This window comes from Arachis hypogaea, chromosome 16 (assembly GCF_003086295.3).
Source record: "Arachis hypogaea cultivar Tifrunner chromosome 16, arahy.Tifrunner.gnm2.J5K5, whole genome shotgun sequence".
Lineage (NCBI taxonomy): Eukaryota > Viridiplantae > Streptophyta > Magnoliopsida > Fabales > Fabaceae > Arachis > Arachis hypogaea.
In genome coordinates this window covers 93,258-110,607 of record NC_092051.1, presented here as the reverse complement: position 1 = coordinate 110,607, position 17,350 = coordinate 93,258, and the positions used below count along the sequence as shown (strand labels likewise).

The 17,350-nt window shown below is 29.8% G+C and overlaps 2 protein-coding genes across 2 annotated transcripts; one reads left to right on the top strand and one right to left on the bottom strand.

Annotated features, from left to right (window-relative positions):
* Positions 1-406: 406 nt before the first annotated feature.
* Positions 407-9,207, bottom strand: LOC112754421 (probable serine/threonine-protein kinase PIX13). Its single transcript, XM_025802067.2, has 6 exons — positions 9,119-9,207; positions 8,867-9,002; positions 8,630-8,769; positions 8,282-8,405; positions 7,854-8,196; positions 407-608 (listed from the first exon to the last, which is right to left on the bottom strand). The coding sequence occupies exons 1-6, from the start codon at positions 9,200-9,202 to the stop codon at positions 407-409; spliced, it is 1,029 nt and encodes a 342-aa protein (XP_025657852.1). The 5' UTR covers positions 9,203-9,207.
* A 2,815-nt stretch (positions 9,208-12,022) lies between these two features.
* Positions 12,023-15,813, top strand: LOC140179792 (uncharacterized). Its single transcript, XM_072219559.1, has 5 exons — positions 12,023-12,049; positions 12,131-12,266; positions 12,360-12,425; positions 12,533-13,025; positions 15,741-15,813. The coding sequence occupies exons 1-5, from the start codon at positions 12,023-12,025 to the stop codon at positions 15,811-15,813; spliced, it is 795 nt and encodes a 264-aa protein (XP_072075660.1).
* The last annotated feature ends 1,537 nt before the right edge of the window (positions 15,814-17,350 follow it).

Below are 17,350 nucleotides of genomic sequence, written 5' to 3'. Positions count from 1 at the left end.
TTTTAGTACTCTACATCCTGTTGTTCTATTTTCATTGTGGATCTATTTTTTGCTCATTAAATTTCACCAAACTCTTTAAATATTAGCTTTACTAGATAATTCACCTCACTAAAGTTGCTTGATCCATCAATTCCTGTGGGATCGACCTCACTCTTGTGAGTTATTACTTGACGATTTGGTGCACTTGCCGAAAGGGATTTGTGCTGTGCAAATTCCCGCGTCATCATAAACAGGATTAAGACGAGTCCACATAGTCTTTCTAAAAGAATGTAGGTGGTCGGCGCTGGCAAAGGATGGTCGGACGGGCTGTCAAAAGTAGAGAGAGAAGGGTATATTGGAGAGAGAGGATGTGTGTTTCGAAAATGATGAGGGAAAAGGTTCACGTTTTAAATTAGGGCAATTAAGTTTATCGGCAGATAAATCTGACAGTAACGCATTGTGGGTTACCAAAAGGCAGCATTCCACTAATTAGATTTACTGGCGAAAAAAATTCACCGCTAAATCCCACATAAAATTTCGCGCCTATTTTTCCGTTTTTTCTCCAATTATTATCGACGAATTTATCGTTGAAAACGAACATCTGTTGATAATAATTTGACCTGACAAATCTAAAATATAAATCATCGGCAAATTTACCGATAAAGCTAATGCTAATGTGTCACGCTAAATCTAACGGTATTCAATATATTTTTTTGTAATAATTTCTTTAATCTTCTCCTGCTGCCAAAAAAAATGAAACGAGAAAATTAACCATTGAATCAAATATTCTTTGGTCACACTTGTGTGTGATTAATAATCCTTTTAATTATTTAATTACTAATTATTGCAAGTATAATTGAAGCCAAGTTTCAGTGTGAATGAACGAACTTGACCAAAAAAAAAAAGTCCACTATCCAGAATAATTTATTTTTTAGTAATATTTATCCTATCAACTTGCGGTTAAAATTTTGTAGTGATCTAGTGTGGTTAATCTAATTCAAATATGCATTAATTTGTTTGAATTAAAATTTTGTGTAATTTAATTTGCACACATGTTTTATGACGAATATAAATTATTAGGAGGCCACTCAGATAAACATGCCTAAAACGTCTTTTTTTAAAGATGTTTTTATGTTGTGTTTTAATTGGTTTTGGTATAATTTATTCGGTGTTTCTCATCACATATTATTAAATTCCTCAAAAGATTTTCTTTCCAAAAACAATAAAAAACATTTAATTTGGACTAAAACAAAAAAGGTAATAGATTAACTATTAGATTTTTTTTAAAAGATTATTTACATAAAAAAATATATCACATTCATCAAAATATATATATATATATATATATATATATAAAAGCTCTTAAAAAATTTTATAAATAAAAAAATAATTAATTTTTATTCGTATAATATATAAAATAATTACTATACTATTATCATATTATAGATTAAAATTTACTAATTTAAATTTTGTTTTTATTTTTAATATAAGCATTAGAAATAAATAATTTTTTTATAACAAGATATATTGTAATAAAATATATATAATATTAATTAGTTTTTAAAAAATTCTGGAAAAGATGATTTTTTCTAATAAAGTGTTATTAAAAAATTAACATTATAAAAACTAATTTCAACCAATATGATATAATATGATATAATAGGTTATTAAATATATTTAATACAAAACACATTGAATATAAATTTTTATTGAGTTTAAATTTTAAATAATTTTTAATTAAATTTCAAATATTTTTATTTTAAAGAGTTAGAATATTTTAACATCATTTTTTTCGTATCTTTTTAATTGAGTCTTTAATTTTTTAAATTATAAACCTTATTTATAATTAAGAGTAATGTTTTAACACCACCAATTAGTCACACATATAAAAATATAAGAACAATTCTATTGTCATAATTATAATCTAACTTTATAAGCAATACAATACAATGAAACTATATATAAGTAATATAACTAAATTTTATCTACTTCTATAGTCACATTTTATAAATAATATAATTAAATTATATTTATGTTTATAATTAAAATATGAATAAAAATACAAAAAAGTATCAAGGTGGTTAATTTTTTTCATTCATAATTTTTTATTATTTTTGTTGTGAAAAATTTAATTATTTTAATAATTAATTATTTTTTTAAAAAAAAGATAATTGAATAACACAAAAAAGTCTTATTAAGAGTAATTTATTTATGGCTTTTTTACTTAAATAAATTAAACCAAGTTCTAAAATTACTCAAATCCCCTAAATCAATTTTTGATACGTAAATACCCTAATCCTAATATTATATAAATCGTGCTAGGGGAATGTGATTTATATAATATGTTAACCATTACACCTTGGAACAATTTATGCATGAATGATTTCTGAGCAATAACACATAAATCGTCTTAAGGTTGCCAACTTTATTAATTGTATGTAAATCGTTCCAGGTTAGGAGGATTTACGTGGTTTCAGGCAAAAACACAAGACTCTGCCACGATTTATGTGTAAGTTATAACTGCAGCACCCTACCACGATTTATTTGTCAGCTATAATCCCCAACATCCTGCCATGATTTATGTTTGAATATCACACCTAAGACTTAACCATGAGTTACCCACAACTCTTAACGTTACACACAAAAACATACAAAAACCTCCATTTTCACCATATCTAAGCATTCAGTGATAAGGTTGGAGAGAAAGAGAGCCCGCAGCGATTAGAAAGAGGCATTGAGTGACCGCATCTGGCATACAGCAGTGGGAGAATGGGCATTAAGAATATCAAATTAAATAAAAATAATTCAAGAATATACCGTAAAAATATACAAAGTCAAATAAAAAATAACAAATTTTTTTTATAAAAAATTTGTATAAATAAAAATAATAGAAATAAAAAGGTCTTCCTAATAGGATCAATAATTGAAATTATAAAAAAGGTATATTTTTATTTTTTAAGTTAAAATTTAGATAGAGATAATTTAAATTTTAAATTTAATTAAATTATATCTATTTAAATTTTAAATTAAAAATTTTAATTAATTTTTTAATTTAAATTATATCTATTTAAATTTTAACTTAAAAAATAAAAATATATTTTTTTATAATTTCAATTATTGATTCCATTAGAAAGACCAAATTAAATAAAAAAAGAGTAGTGACAAATTATAATCAAAAGAATACTAAATTTTAATATATATATTAAATTTTTTTAAAAAATAGTCAAAAGGTCGTTAAAAAATATAATTTTGCATAATATAAAGTTTTTAATATTCATTATTTATATAGTTTTTTAATTATTTTTATTTATACAAATTTTTATAAAAAAAATTTGTTATTTTTTATTTGACTTTGTATATTTTTACGGTATATTCTTGAATTAATATGTACTTTACTTACTATTGTTATTTATTTATAATATAAATTACTTTTTTTTTACTAAAGATAGGAGACTCAGAACTCGCAACCTCTTAATTGAATGTGGGGAGACTATGCCATTTGAGTTGTAACTCATTAGCTATAATATAAATTACTTATTCCATTATAAAGATCAAATTAAATAAAAAAATATTAAAAGAGAATATTAAAATTAAATAAAATTAAAATTTTTTAATATTAAAATATTAAGAGAGAATTTAGGATTTAAAATTTATAAAAAAATTAATGTAAAATTTTTAATACTCATTGTTCATATAATTTTTTTTAATTATTTTTATTTATACATATTTTCTATAAACAAAAATTTGTTATTTTTTTATTTTAACTTTGTATATTTTCACTGTGTATTCTTAAATTAGTATGTACTTTACTTACTATTGTCATTTGTTTATAATATAAATTATTTATTTCAATTGAAAGATCAAATTAAATAAAAAAATACTAAATTTTAACATATAATTTATTTTTTTTTAAATTAAGAGCAAAAAATGTTGAAAAAAAATATAATTTTGCTTAATATAAATTCATGTATTTTTGAGTAATATAAATTTAAGTAAAAAATATATAAAATTTAAATTATTAAACAAAATTATGTGTCAAAATTTTAATTATAATTTTTTAGTATTCTCTTTTAGTATTATTTTTATTTAATTTGATATTCTTAATGTCCATTCTCCCACTGCTGTATGCCCCACTGCTGTATGCCAGATGCGGTCACTCAATGCCTCATTCGCATCGCTGCGGGCTCTCTTTCTCTCCAACCTTATCACGAAATGTTTAGATAGGGTGAAAATGGAGGTTTTTGTATATTTTTTTGTGTAACGTTAAGAGTTGTGGGTAACTCATAGTTGGGTCTTAGGGTGTGATATTCGAACATAAATCATGGCAGGATGTTGGGAATTATAGCTGACAAATAAATCGTGGTAGGGCGCTGGGGTTATAACTTACACATAAATCGTGGCAGGATCTTGTGTTTTTGCCTGAAACCACCTAACCTGGAACGATTTACATACAATTAATAAAGCTGGCAACCTTAAGACGATTTATGTGTTATTGCTCAGAAGTCATTCATGCATAAATCGTCCCAGGGTATAATGGTTAACATATTATATAAACCACATTTCCCTAGTACGATTTATATAATATTAAGATTAGGATATTTACGTATCAAAAATTGATTTAGGGGATTTGAGTAATTTTAGAACTTGTTTAATTTATTTAAGTAAAAAAGCCTTTATTTATATATGATTAAAAAATAATTGAATAATTATATACGGTAAAAAATTAATATTATTAAAAAATAAAAATAAAATTTATTTTAAAATTAAAAATAAAGTTTATTTAAAAATAAAATTAAAAATCATGGTTTTTTTTCTTTTTTCCAAAATTTATCTACGAGTAATTCTATAAATATTTTATGATGAATAAAAATATTAAACTCATACTAAAATTTATTCTAATAAAATTTATTTTTATTCTACTAAACGTTAAATAAATTATTGAAAAGAATTTTGTTTCCTCTATTAGAGAAGAATGATAAACTTCCATACTTCTATTATGTTATGGCAATAATTTGGCCTGTTATTTTTTAATGTACATAATAATAATAATAATAATAATAATAATAATAATAATAATAATAATAATAATAATAATAATAATAATAATAAACAAGTATATCATAGTAAAAAAGAAAGCACGTCACCAAATAATTTATCATCCGAATTATATATGAATCAAATTGATAATATGAGAGCTAACACTACAAAAATCGACAACAAAGTTAGAGACTTACAAAACCTTTCTTAAGATCATAGAAAAAAAAACGTTTATATTTGTGTGATATACAAAACAATTATCATATTATTATTATTATTATTATTATTATTATTATATATATATATGAGCAAAAAAAGTCCAACTGTATGTTTTAAAGTAAATTTTTTTTTAATATTTGATTAAATGTTCTTGTATTTAGTACTTTTTTTTGCACTTCCTCTTAGTTAAAAATATAATCATTATAATTTTTTAGTTATTATTGCTAGGGGTGTTTACAGATGGGATATGGCTGAAATTTCGATCCAATCCACACTAAACTCATTAGATCAAATTCGATATTCGCACTTTTTATGTTTGGATCAGATATCAAATATATCCATAAAATAAAAAATATAAAAAAAAAATTATTTTTATAAAAAAAGTCAATAATTTTTTTTGTTTACTTTTTTAAACATATTTATTTCTATCTGATTAGAGTGTGGATCCGATTCGATCCAATCCGATCATTTTACAGATCAGATCATATTCTCAAATTACAGATCAGATACGGATAAATACTGTGGATTTATATGGATATGATCTAATCTATGAACACCCCTAACTATTACTATAGGTTCATTGTTGCAAAAGAATGTTTCTTTTATTATAAACTATTATTAGATTTTAATTACCATTAAAACAACTGAATTGTCAACTTAATTACCATTATTATATCCATAGTTGTAAAAACCAAACTGGATCGGTTGGTTCGACCAGAAAACTAGTGAACCGGACTAGAACTGGATCGGTGTGAACTGGTAAGAACCGGTGCAAACCGGTCTAACCAAACTGGTCTGCTTGAAAATTTTTTTAAAATATCTCCAGAAGGTCTCGAACCAAGAACCTTGGAGCAAAAGTAACCTCTACTTGCCACTTAGCCATTGCACTTCTAAGTACTATATTTGACAAATACTAATTATATAGTATACATAAATATCTAATTTAATTTAATTTTTATTTTTTCTATTTTTAAAATTAATTATATTTTAATTATATACCATTATTAATATAAATATAAATTTCACTAAAAATTTATTAATTTACTTGATCTATTTTATTGCTAGTATTGTGATTAAGGTTATTTGTTTTGATGTTAGTGTTCAAATCTACTGATATTATAGTTAGATGATAGGCTTTGTGAATTAATTATTTTTTTATTGTGTCAAAATAAGACATTATTGTAGTATTAAAATTTTATGATTTTTTTATATTAGTTATTTTTAGAAGTTGAGACTTGATTCTTCATAAAATGTTAGTGAAGATATGTATTTCAAATTTTAATTTTAAGTTTTTAACTATTTTATATTTTATATTTACGTGAGACCAGTTTTATCGGTTCAACCAGTGATTTATCAGTTGAACCAATAAACCAGTGAACCAGTAGCTTGATCGGTTCGATCACTGGTTCAGTTCTAACAATTATATTTCAATCTAATTTCAAAAATTTTGATTTACTCAATTTAATAGTTATGACTCACAATTGGTTCCTAATCAAGCAACAACAAATTATGTCTCCCAATTGGTTCCTAATCAGTTCTAACAATTATGTCTCCCAACTTAATAGTTATGACTCACATTGGTTCCTAATCTTATTTTTGTCACTGTCTCACAAAATCGTTAACGACATGCTGAAATGGACTAATGACTACTACATTATACATTCTAGCGACTATTTGATGTGACAATTAAAATTTTTTTACCTTATTTTTTATTTTCAACTAAACACTTAAAACCCTAACATGAGTCACGGATACCTAAATTAAAAAATCAAACTAAGTAAATTGAAACTTTAAAAATCAGATTAAAGCTCGAATATAACTTCAAAACAGAACTTTAACTTATGTAGTGATTAATTTAAATGAAAATAAAATAAATCAAAATTCAACATAATTTTTGTCAATGTTTTTAAATTCGAAATTTCTATACCAAGATTAACTAAGATTTTTCTTTAAATTAAAAATTTAATGAAATAGTGACTTTAATTATCTTAACCAATGTCCTAATTAATTGCTTTTATGTCTTAAAAAAACCGTATATGAGAAGAAAATAATTAATTTGTCTACTTTAATAAATAGTTATTTTACTAAAATGAGAAACTATTTTTTTAAAATTTTTAAGAACTAATTAATATTATATATATTTTGTTACACTACATTTAATTATAAAAATTTTATTTATTTCTAATACTTATATTAAAAATAAAAAAAAATTAAATTAGTGAATCTTAATCTATAATATAATAATAATATAGTAATTATTTTATATATTGTACGAATATAAATTAATTATTTTTTTATTTATAAAAATTTTTAAACGCTTGAGCTTGTTTTATATATATATATATATATATATATATATATATATATATATATATATATATATATATATATATATATATATATATTTATGAATGTGATATATTTTTTATGTAAATAATCTCTTAAAAAAATCTAATAGTTAATCTATTACTTTTTTTATTTTAGTCCAAATTAAATATTTTTTAGTATTTTTGGAAAGAAAATCTTTTGAGGAATTTAATAATATGTGATGAGGAACACCGAATAAATTATACAGAAACCAATTAAAACACAATATGAAAACATCTTTAAAAAAAGACGTTTTAGGCATGTTTATCTGAGTGGCCTCCTTCTCATTGGCAGCATGAAATCGCTCCAAGCTCTCCAAAACTTCCTTCATTGACGGCCGCTGTTTGGGCTCAGTTTCAAGACATCTCAGCGCAAGCTGAGCTATACGAAATGCAGCTTTGGACGGATATTTTCCTTCCAACCGAAAATCCATAATGCTTTTCAGCTTTCTTCTATCATGCAGGTATGGTTTGATCCAATCTGTTAGATTATGTTGCCCACTTGGGCGGTTTGGGTCAAGTGCTCGTAGCCCTGTTAGCATCTCCACCAAAACTACTCCAAATGCATACACGTCACTCTTCACATACAGATGCCCTGTACAATCGTAATAACATGTCAAGGCTCTACATTAATCAACTTGATTCAGTTTCCAAAACCTCCTCCAAGTAGATCACCTCACCTGTAGCAACATATTCAGGAGCTGCATAACCATATGTGCCCATCACCCTAGTTGTCACATGGGAGCGACTAGCTGAAGGACCCAGTTTTGCCAAGCCAAAGTCTGATATCTTTGCATTATAGGCCTGCAGCATAACAAGAATTTAAGTTATAGACCCAATATATAGTGCATCCTAAAGTAAAAGATGTATTTTGATGTTCATCACAAAAAATACTAATAGACAACTCATCGTGACAATAATTCTACAACTTATATGGCTCAACTATCCACCATTTTTGCTAATAACAATTTGTATTGTATGAGTTCATCTTCATGTTATTATATATATAACTCAACGACGTTACTCACCCCATCGAGCAATATATTGGAGGCCTTGAAGTCTCTGTAAATTACTTTCTCGGATGTATGCAAGAAGGCAAGGCCACGAGCTGCTCCGATTGCAATCTTAAGCCTAATATCCCATGGAAGTGGTTGAACAGCAGAGCCCCCTGTGCAACAAATTAAAATAAGACACTTCTCAACAGAGTACTCCAATAGCTTAATTCAACAGAGTACTCCAATAGCTTAATTCAACAGAGCACTTACTTCCGAATAGGTGGTTTTCCAAACTGCCCTTCTGCATAAATTCATAGATGAGAAGAAGTTCTGCTTCCTCCAAGCAGTATCCCAACAACTTAACAAGGTTAGGATGAGAGAGGCGTCCCAGAAAATTTACTTCTGACTGCACCGTTCGATCCACATAAATGAATTATCAAATGTATATGTGTATCAGCAAATTCTCAATTAAGTTTGTTGGTCCTGCAAGGTGTTGTAGTTGTAGGATTTAGGATGGATTACCTTCCACTCCTCAAGCCCCTGTAAGCTTTCGGAGTTCAATTTTTTGACGGCAATGACGGTTCCATTTGCATTCTTAATTAACATGTCATAAAGCTATTAAAAAAAATGCTGAGTATTTTTCAGGATAAAACCAAAGCAATAAATCAACATAAATAATAGATGCAAAATCAGTAACATTATCAACAAATGAGTTATATCTGAAACGTGTCACAGAAATGCTAGAGAAAGACCTTTATACATGTTTCTCTCTTTTGGCTTTGTTCTCTCGTTTTGCAGCATGCTAAACAACTTTTATTTCAGATATATACTCATCGATAAAAATCTCCCTATCCTCGTATCTCACAGATTTATTCTTGGGTCATCCCTTAAATAAGAGATCTTCTGTTCTCAACTAAAATGTAAGCTCCGCCCACACTGCAACAAAACAACAACAACAAAAACAATAATAATAATAATAATAATCAAAATTCTCTCCTCTTCCTTTAAAAAAAAAAGAAATGCAGAAACATTTACCAACGAAGTTAGAGAAGACGCAATGATTTCTGTTCCCTGCAAATTTCACAAACTCTGGTCTTTTCCAAGAAACACAAAATTCATAAATTTATTTGAAAGTTTCTAACTAAGTACACGTATCAATATCTATGAAAGTATTGAGAAGTAGTTTCAGACCTACGAAACCATACCTACGTAGTTGGTAGAAATCATCATTAGATCATATTTTGTAGCTTGCGCATATATATATATATATATATATATATATATATATATATATATATATATATATATTTGATAGAAAGATCTGATTTTAGGACAATTTCATTTTAAAAAAAAAAAACTCATAATTCTATTAAAATGCCATGTCAGCTTGAGCTCTTCCAAGTTTACTAGTATAGAAAGATACATAAGAACGGCCGAACGGAGCTATGTTATATTTTGAAAAAAAAAAAAACTAAAAATTAATTTTATAAAAAAAATTAAATAAAAATGTATACATAATTTGTTAAAAAAAATTAAGAGGGAGCATTGCTCCTCTTTCTTTACACAAGATTTTGTCTTTGTTTATACATATTAATTTACATATTTTTAATTAAATAATTAACAATTAAAATAATTAAACTTAACATAATAGAATAATCAAATAATAAATAATTTAACTATTTTATCAACATCTTCCTATCATTTAATGTGCCAAGTAAAAAAGATCTGAATTGAAAAAATTACAGAGTGAAGAAGGAGAAGAAAATTAGGGTTTAGTGGGAGTACGTACTCCGTACTCTGTACAATTTTGAAAATCGAAGATGAGCGGTGGAGTGAGCGGGAAAGAGACTTTGAGGGTGAAACACGGTAAGGCAGCCGATAATGTCGGCGGAAGAGATAAGGGGGAGAGCGGGGGAGGGATTGCATCAGGGGAAAAGGAGGATCATATTTCGGGAGGGGTTTCTAAGCCTTTGAAGGTTTCTTTCAGGGACAAAGTTGTGGGTTCCAAGATTGCTAAAGCTTTTTCACTTGTTGAAACTTTATCGGGAGATAACATTGCGGTAGTTTCTGGGAAGCAAGGAGATCTCTTGCCACCGAGTGTCACGTTTACCCAAGAAGCTAAGAATTGCTTGGCAGAACCTTATAAGGATGCTATAGTAATTAAGGTGCTAGGTAAACATTATAGCTACACTGCATTGTCTCATAAACTCCGAACGGTATGGAGGATTAAGGGAGGTTTTGATTTATTGGACGTGGGATTTGACTACTTTCTTGTGAAGTTTGATGTAGCTGAGGAGCGAGAAAAAGTTCTCTTAGGAGGTCCATGGATGATCGAGGGAAATTATGTGGCTGTGAAGCCTTGGGATCAAGAGTTTAGATCAAGTGAAAACTGTTTTGGAGCAACTTTAGTGTGGATTAGAATTTCTGGATTACCAATTTGGTGCTACCAAGAAGATGCAATGCTCCGTGTTGCGGCTGCAGTTGGCATTCCCGTTAAGGTTGATTTGGCAACAAAATTAGCTGAAAGAGGACGATATGCTCGAGCATGTGTTCAGATAGATTTAGGATTGCCAGTGACTAAGAAGATTCTTGTTGAAGGTGTTGAATATGAGGTTGAATATGAAAGTCTTCACCTTATTTGTGGCTCCTGTCTCAAGTTTGGTCATGATATGAAGGTGTGCAAGACTGACAGCAATGCAGGAGGAGGAACTAATGCCAAGGTGATCAGCGATGTAGCAAAGCAGCCAGAAAGCTCAAATTCAAAAAATCCAGTACATGTAGAAAAGGCAAGTTTTCATTTTGGCAAGAATCTTGGAGATGAGACTGTAAAAGTTACTGTCCCGGATTTGGTGGAGAGTGATTTGCATGCTGTTCATGTAGACCATGCACAACATGAGGATTTGGAAGGTTGGACTCAAGTGATTAGGAAAGGAAAGTATAAAATGGGTCAAAAGCCTTCTCTTAGCACCCATCAGGTCCAACCAAAAGTAAAGAAGACTCCTAACAAGGCTACCAATACTTGGACAAGGCCTAATCACCAACGTACAACACATGCTACTGGATCCAAAGTAAAATTAAGCAGGGGCATCAATATTGGAAAATCGTTTAGTGTGGCTTCTTCGGGGATCCGGCACAATGTTCATCATCAGCAGCAAGGTGAGACAACAAATGGCACTGTGCGAAAGCGTCCTCGCCCAAACTCTTTGCAGAATTCACCAGTAGATAAGGATGGAGCATCGACGGCGGGTATGGTGCAAGTTTCGACGGAGAAAATTGGGCTGCAACTTGAGAGTCCATTAAAGGCAGGATCGTCGAAGACAGGGACATCATGTTGAGTCTCGGGTTTGTTATTGGAGCTCCCTTTTTGCTATTTTTATGGATAGTTTCAATATCATAGCCTGGAATGTGAGGGGTGCGTCTAACAAGATGACCCGTGTGCATTGCAAAAATTTGGTGAGAATATATAAACCATCTTTCTTCTTTCTCTTTGAGACTCATACCATGTTTAATAATTTGAAGAATTTTTGGGATAAGTTGGGTTTTCATTGTGTTGGTATTGAGGAAGCAGTAGGACACAGGGGTGGCATTTGGTTTCTATCTTCTATTGCTAATACTTCTTGTGTGGTTATTGATCAAATTGACCAATGTATCACAGTGAAAGTGAGTGTGGGTAACTTAGTTTGGCTTTGTAGTGCAGTATATGGGAGTCCTCAATTCGAAAAAAGATGTATGCTTTGGGATCATTTGCGTTCTATTAATTCAGGCCATAATAGACCATGGATGGCAGTTGGTGATTTTAATGAGATTGTGGCACCAGATGAGAGTACAGGTGCTTATTTTCTTCTCACAGAGCTAGTCTATTAGTTACTACTCTAGATGACTGTGAGCTCTTTGATCTTAAAGTGACTGGTAGGAGATATACTTGGTATAGAGCAGTTCAGGCTGGCAGGGACTTGGCTAAAAGGTTGGATAGAGCTATAGTTAATGAGGCGTGGATGACAATGTTTCCTGAGGGTTATTCTGAAATTCTTAGCAGGCTTCATTCTGATCATTGTCCTATTTTAGTTCGTTGTCATGGTAGCCCCAGAGTGAAAGGTTCACGTCCTTTTAGGTTCCAAGCTACGTGGGCAACACATCCTTCTTATAAACATGTTATTAGTAAGGCTTGGAATCAAGAGTTTGGAGGCGTTACCGAAAGGCTTAAGATGGTTCAACAGGCTTCTTTGGACTTCAACTCAAAGATTTTTGGAAATATTTTTGTGCGAAAAAATAAGCTGGAATATCAGATTGATCAGATTCAACGGCGTTTAGAGGTTACCGATGTGTTATCTCTGAGAATTAAAGAAGCTGAACTGAGGAAAGATTACAATAGGCTTTTGTTGCAAGAGGAACTTTTTTGGTACCAAAAATCTAGAGAGCAGTGGGTCAAGTATGGGGATAGAAACACTAAATTCTTTCATCTTCAGACTTTGGTGCGTAGAAACCATAATAGAGTACATGGATTATATGTTAAAGATGGGTCTTGGTCTACTGATCCAGATATTCTCCAGGAAGAAGCCCTCTCTTTTTACAAGAATCTCTTTGGTACAACGGAAGAGGTTGAGGTTGATTGTTTAGGGGATGTTCCGATGCCCACTCTAAGCACTGAGGCTTGTGCTAGGTTAATTGACCCTGTCTCTTTTGCGGAAGTCAAGTCAGCAGTATTCAGTATGAGCCCTTTTAAGGCTCCTGGTCCAGATGGCTTTCAAGCTTATTTTTTTAAAGAATATTGGGAGATAGTAGGCACTGAGATTTGGAATATTGTCCGGAGCGCTTTTTTGGGAGAGTTCTTAAATCCTAGCATCATGGAAACTCTGATTGTGCTTATTCCTAAAATTGATAACCCTACCTTTATGAAGGATTTCAGGCCTATTAGCTTGTGTAATGTTGTTTATAAAATTATCACCAAAGTATTGACTAACCGACTTCGGCCTTTTCTTCCAGATATTGTTAGTCCTTTACAAGGAGGTTTTATTCCGGGTCGTGGTGCTCCTGATAATATTATTGTGGCCCAAGAAATTCTGAATTTCATGAAGCACACAAAATCCAAGAAAGGTACTCTTGCTTTTAAAATTGATCTTGAAAAAGCTTATGATAGGGTGGATTGGAGGTTTTTGGAGAGTACTCTCATTGCTTTTGGTTTTCCTATCATCACTGTTAATTTGATTATGACTTGTGTCCGTGCATCATCTCTTTCTATTATGTGGAATGGGAATAGATTGGATAGTTTTGCTCCTAGAAGGGGGCTTAGACAGGGCGATCCAATGTCTCCTTACTTATTTGTGCTTTGTATGGAAAGACTTGCTTGCTATATATCTCATAAGGTGGTTGAGGGTGTGTGGAAACCAGTTTCTGTCACTAGGGGTGGCCCAAAATTTTCTCATTTGATGTTTGCAGATGATCTCTTACTCTTCTGTCAGGCTACAAAGAGTCAGGTCCAAATGGTCATGCATTCTCTTAACATTTTTTGCAAGGCATCTGGCATGAAAGTGAATCTTGAAAAGTCTAAAGCTTTTTGTTCTAAAAATGTGACTGCTCGTAGAAGAGATATTTTTACTAGTGTTTCTTCAATACGTTTTGCTTTGGACTTAGGAAGATATCTTGGAGTTAACCTTAATCATTCCCGTATCAGTAGGGCTTCTTTTCATTCGGTGATTGAAAAGGTGAGGGGAAGATTAGCTAATTGGAAAGGAAGGTTTCTAAATAAAGCAGGGAGACTTTGCTTGATCAATTCTGTTGCAGCATCCATTCCTGTCTATCATATGCAGGTATCTTTTTTTCCAAATTGGGTTTGCGATAAATTATCTTCTATGATGAGACAGTTCCTTTGGAAGGGTCAAGTTGATGGTAAAGGTCTTTCTCTTGTTAATTGGAGGACCATGATCACTCCAAAAAAATTTGGTGGCCTGGGTGTTAGAGATCCTGCGTGTGTTAATATATCTTTACTTGGTAAATTGGTGTGGCAACTTTTTCATTGTCAGGACAAGCCTTGGGTTGCTCTATTGAGGGCGAAGTATCTGAGGAATGAGGGAGTTTTAGATGGCCCTGTCCCTTGCAATGCTTCTCATGTTTGGAAGAGTATCTCAAAGGCTTTTGGTGCTCTTAAGGATGCCTTCTCTTGGTGCGTTTGAGGACCTTTCTAGCTCTAATTGCACTAACTCTGGTTATACTAAGCATGGTTGCTAAACCTTTACTAAATATAGAATGAAAAAGAAGGGGTTCAAAGTATCAGCACTAGTCACTTTTCATTCCATGTGTTATGGAACTGCTGTTTTCACAGGGTATCTTAGATTAAGTTTCAGTATCTAAATATTATGTTCGAAAATTTTTTATAAGGTGAAAAAGGCGTCAGGAATTGAATAATAGTATCTATTTCATGTAGTGTAATTTATATGGGTCCAAGTTAATAATTGAGTTCATTAATAATTTATATCAGATGTTCTTTGATGGGGACTAACTGAACTACTAATGATAACTTTCCTCTATTTTTTAATGCCCGGTTAGATAAATCAATGTTTAATAGTTTACTTTGTGAACTTTTTATTTTTAATATGATGAAAGGAATGGTGTATACCTGGATTATGAGGGTGTATGGTGATTTACTAGTGTATGATGGCTGTCTAAGAGAAATTGGACCGTCCGATTGGGGGTACTGAAAATCCTGGGTCCGATTTGTGTACTGATAGAAAACTTTGGGTCCAATTTCAGAAAACTCTGGATCCGATTTGTGCCCCTCTCTCTGTGCAATGAAATCGAACCCTCCGATTTGTGTACATTCTACAGTTTTTAAAAACATGAAAATTATAATGTTAAGATATATCACCACTCTTACTTCCATACCAAAAAAAATTAGCCTTACTTTGTGGCATTTCTGATTTTTTCTTTTCTTCACTGATGAGTGATGAGAAGGCTATACTTTTAGGACAATCGAAACCCTAAAGTGTTTATTCATGATGATAACTTGAATGCCTCTCATATTTGATTATCACACAACATTGCAAATGCTAACTTGATGCACTCTTTATGTTCATTGACATGACATGAATCTGATAAGTGTTTGATTCGTTAAGGTAGTTCATTTTTGTGGATCTTCATTGTGTATCAGTGCTTCTATTTTTGTTGACAAAGACTGGAGGGAGTGGAATGGGGTGATAGCAACTAACACTTTATTTGGATAGATAATAGAAAATGAAAGGAAAGAAAATGAGAAGAAAGAAAATGAGAGGAATGAAAATAGAAGAAAAAATGGATTGTTTTATGTGTTATTTGGATAAAGAGAAAATGGATGGAAAGAAAATAAAGAGAAATTTTTTTTTTTTGTTTGGATGGAAAGAAAAGTGAGAGGAGAGAAAATTATAATAGAAAAAATTACATTAATACCCTTATATCTTTTATTTTTTAATTAATCAAAGGAAAAATTAGTAATTTTATATTTATTACATATTTTCTTTCCATTTTCATCTCATCTTTGAGAAGAAAACATTTTTATGGGTCCCACATCAATTTTGTTCTTTCCACTTTATTTTCCTTCCTCATCCAAACAACAAAAAACTCACATTTCCATCTATTTTCTTTCTTCATATTTTCTTTCCTTCCATATTCACCCCATCCAAATAAAGTGCAAGAGGGTACCTCTTCATGTATGTTAATCAATTACTTACACTTTGTTTGGGGTGGAAAAAAATAGGAATGAGAGAAATTGAGTGAAAAGAAATAGAAAGAAAAGAAATTGAAGTGAAATTTAATTTCTATAGGTGTGTTTGGATGAAAAGAAAATAAGATGGAAAGATATTGAAAGATAAATAATTTATGTTGTTTGTTTGGAAAGGAAAATAGAGAGAAAAAATGAATTAAGTTATATAATGACAATATTACCCTCCATATTATATAGTAATATTATTATGTATTCAATTATGTAAATATTCATAAATGTGATTAAATAAGGACAACAAAATTTAATTATATTTATAATATAACAAGTTAGGAATACAAATTTGATATAATAATAATAATAATAATAATAATAATAATAATAATAGTAAAAAAATTAGCGTGATCTAATTAGATAAAATATAAATTTTATTTTTATTTATTACTCATGTCAATACATAAACCGAAAATAATTTCAAGGAGAAGAAATATCTAAATCAATAATTACATGTACATGATTTTAATGAGGCTAACCAATCACATTATATGACTTGATTAATATATGATGCCTTATATTACACTTACAAATACACATAAAAAAAATCTTACATGATCAAGTCATTACATATGAAACTAACAAACTTAATACAGGGACCTCTTTGATCAAGTCATTACTAATAGCATACACTTTTTTGACTAACTCATTACTAATAGCATAGTTAACAATAGTTATAGTTATGAAAGTCACAAAATACAAAGACACGAGGTATTATCATTATAAACCTTAATTAAGTCATAGATATGTTACCCACAAAATATGAAGATACTTGTACCTATCTTGATGTAAAAGTTATATTTGTGTCCGTCTCAAAATATTAGCCACATTACTAGGACTATTGTTCCTAGAGTGCACATGCTTCTCTCATCAATTCATATAGTGTGGCAAGACGTACGTCAGCCGGAACACCAATTTCAATTTTATGCTATTTAGTTTATTTTTATGCTATTTCAATTTCATACACTTCTTCTTTTCTGGAATTTTACATTTGAGTTTACATTAAGCTT

What these genes read in the sequence shown, in the direction of transcription:
- LOC112754421 (XM_025802067.2), bottom strand. Translation starts at nt 9,202, where the DNA reads ATGTTAATTAAGAATGCAAATGGAACCGTCATTGCCGTCAAAAAATTG. An exon ending in AGGGGCTTGAGGAGTGGAAG is followed by an intron (nt 9,003 to 9,118) that starts GTAATCCATCCT and finishes CGAACGGTGCAG; the next exon opens with TCAGAAGTAAATTTTCTGGG. An exon ending in CCAATATATTGCTCGATGGG is followed by an intron (nt 8,406 to 8,629) that starts GTGAGTAACGTC and finishes GTTATGCTGCAG; the next exon opens with GCCTATAATGCAAAGATATC.
- LOC140179792 (XM_072219559.1), top strand. Translation starts at nt 12,023, where the DNA reads ATGACCCGTGTGCATTGCAAAAATTTG. An exon ending in GGCACCAGATGAGAGTACAG is followed by an intron (nt 12,426 to 12,532) that starts GTGCTTATTTTC and finishes GGTATAGAGCAG; the next exon opens with TTCAGGCTGGCAGGGACTTG. An exon ending in TCTAGAGAGCAGTGGGTCAA is followed by an intron (nt 13,026 to 15,740) that starts GTATGGGGATAG and finishes ATTGTGTATCAG; the next exon opens with TGCTTCTATTTTTGTTGACA.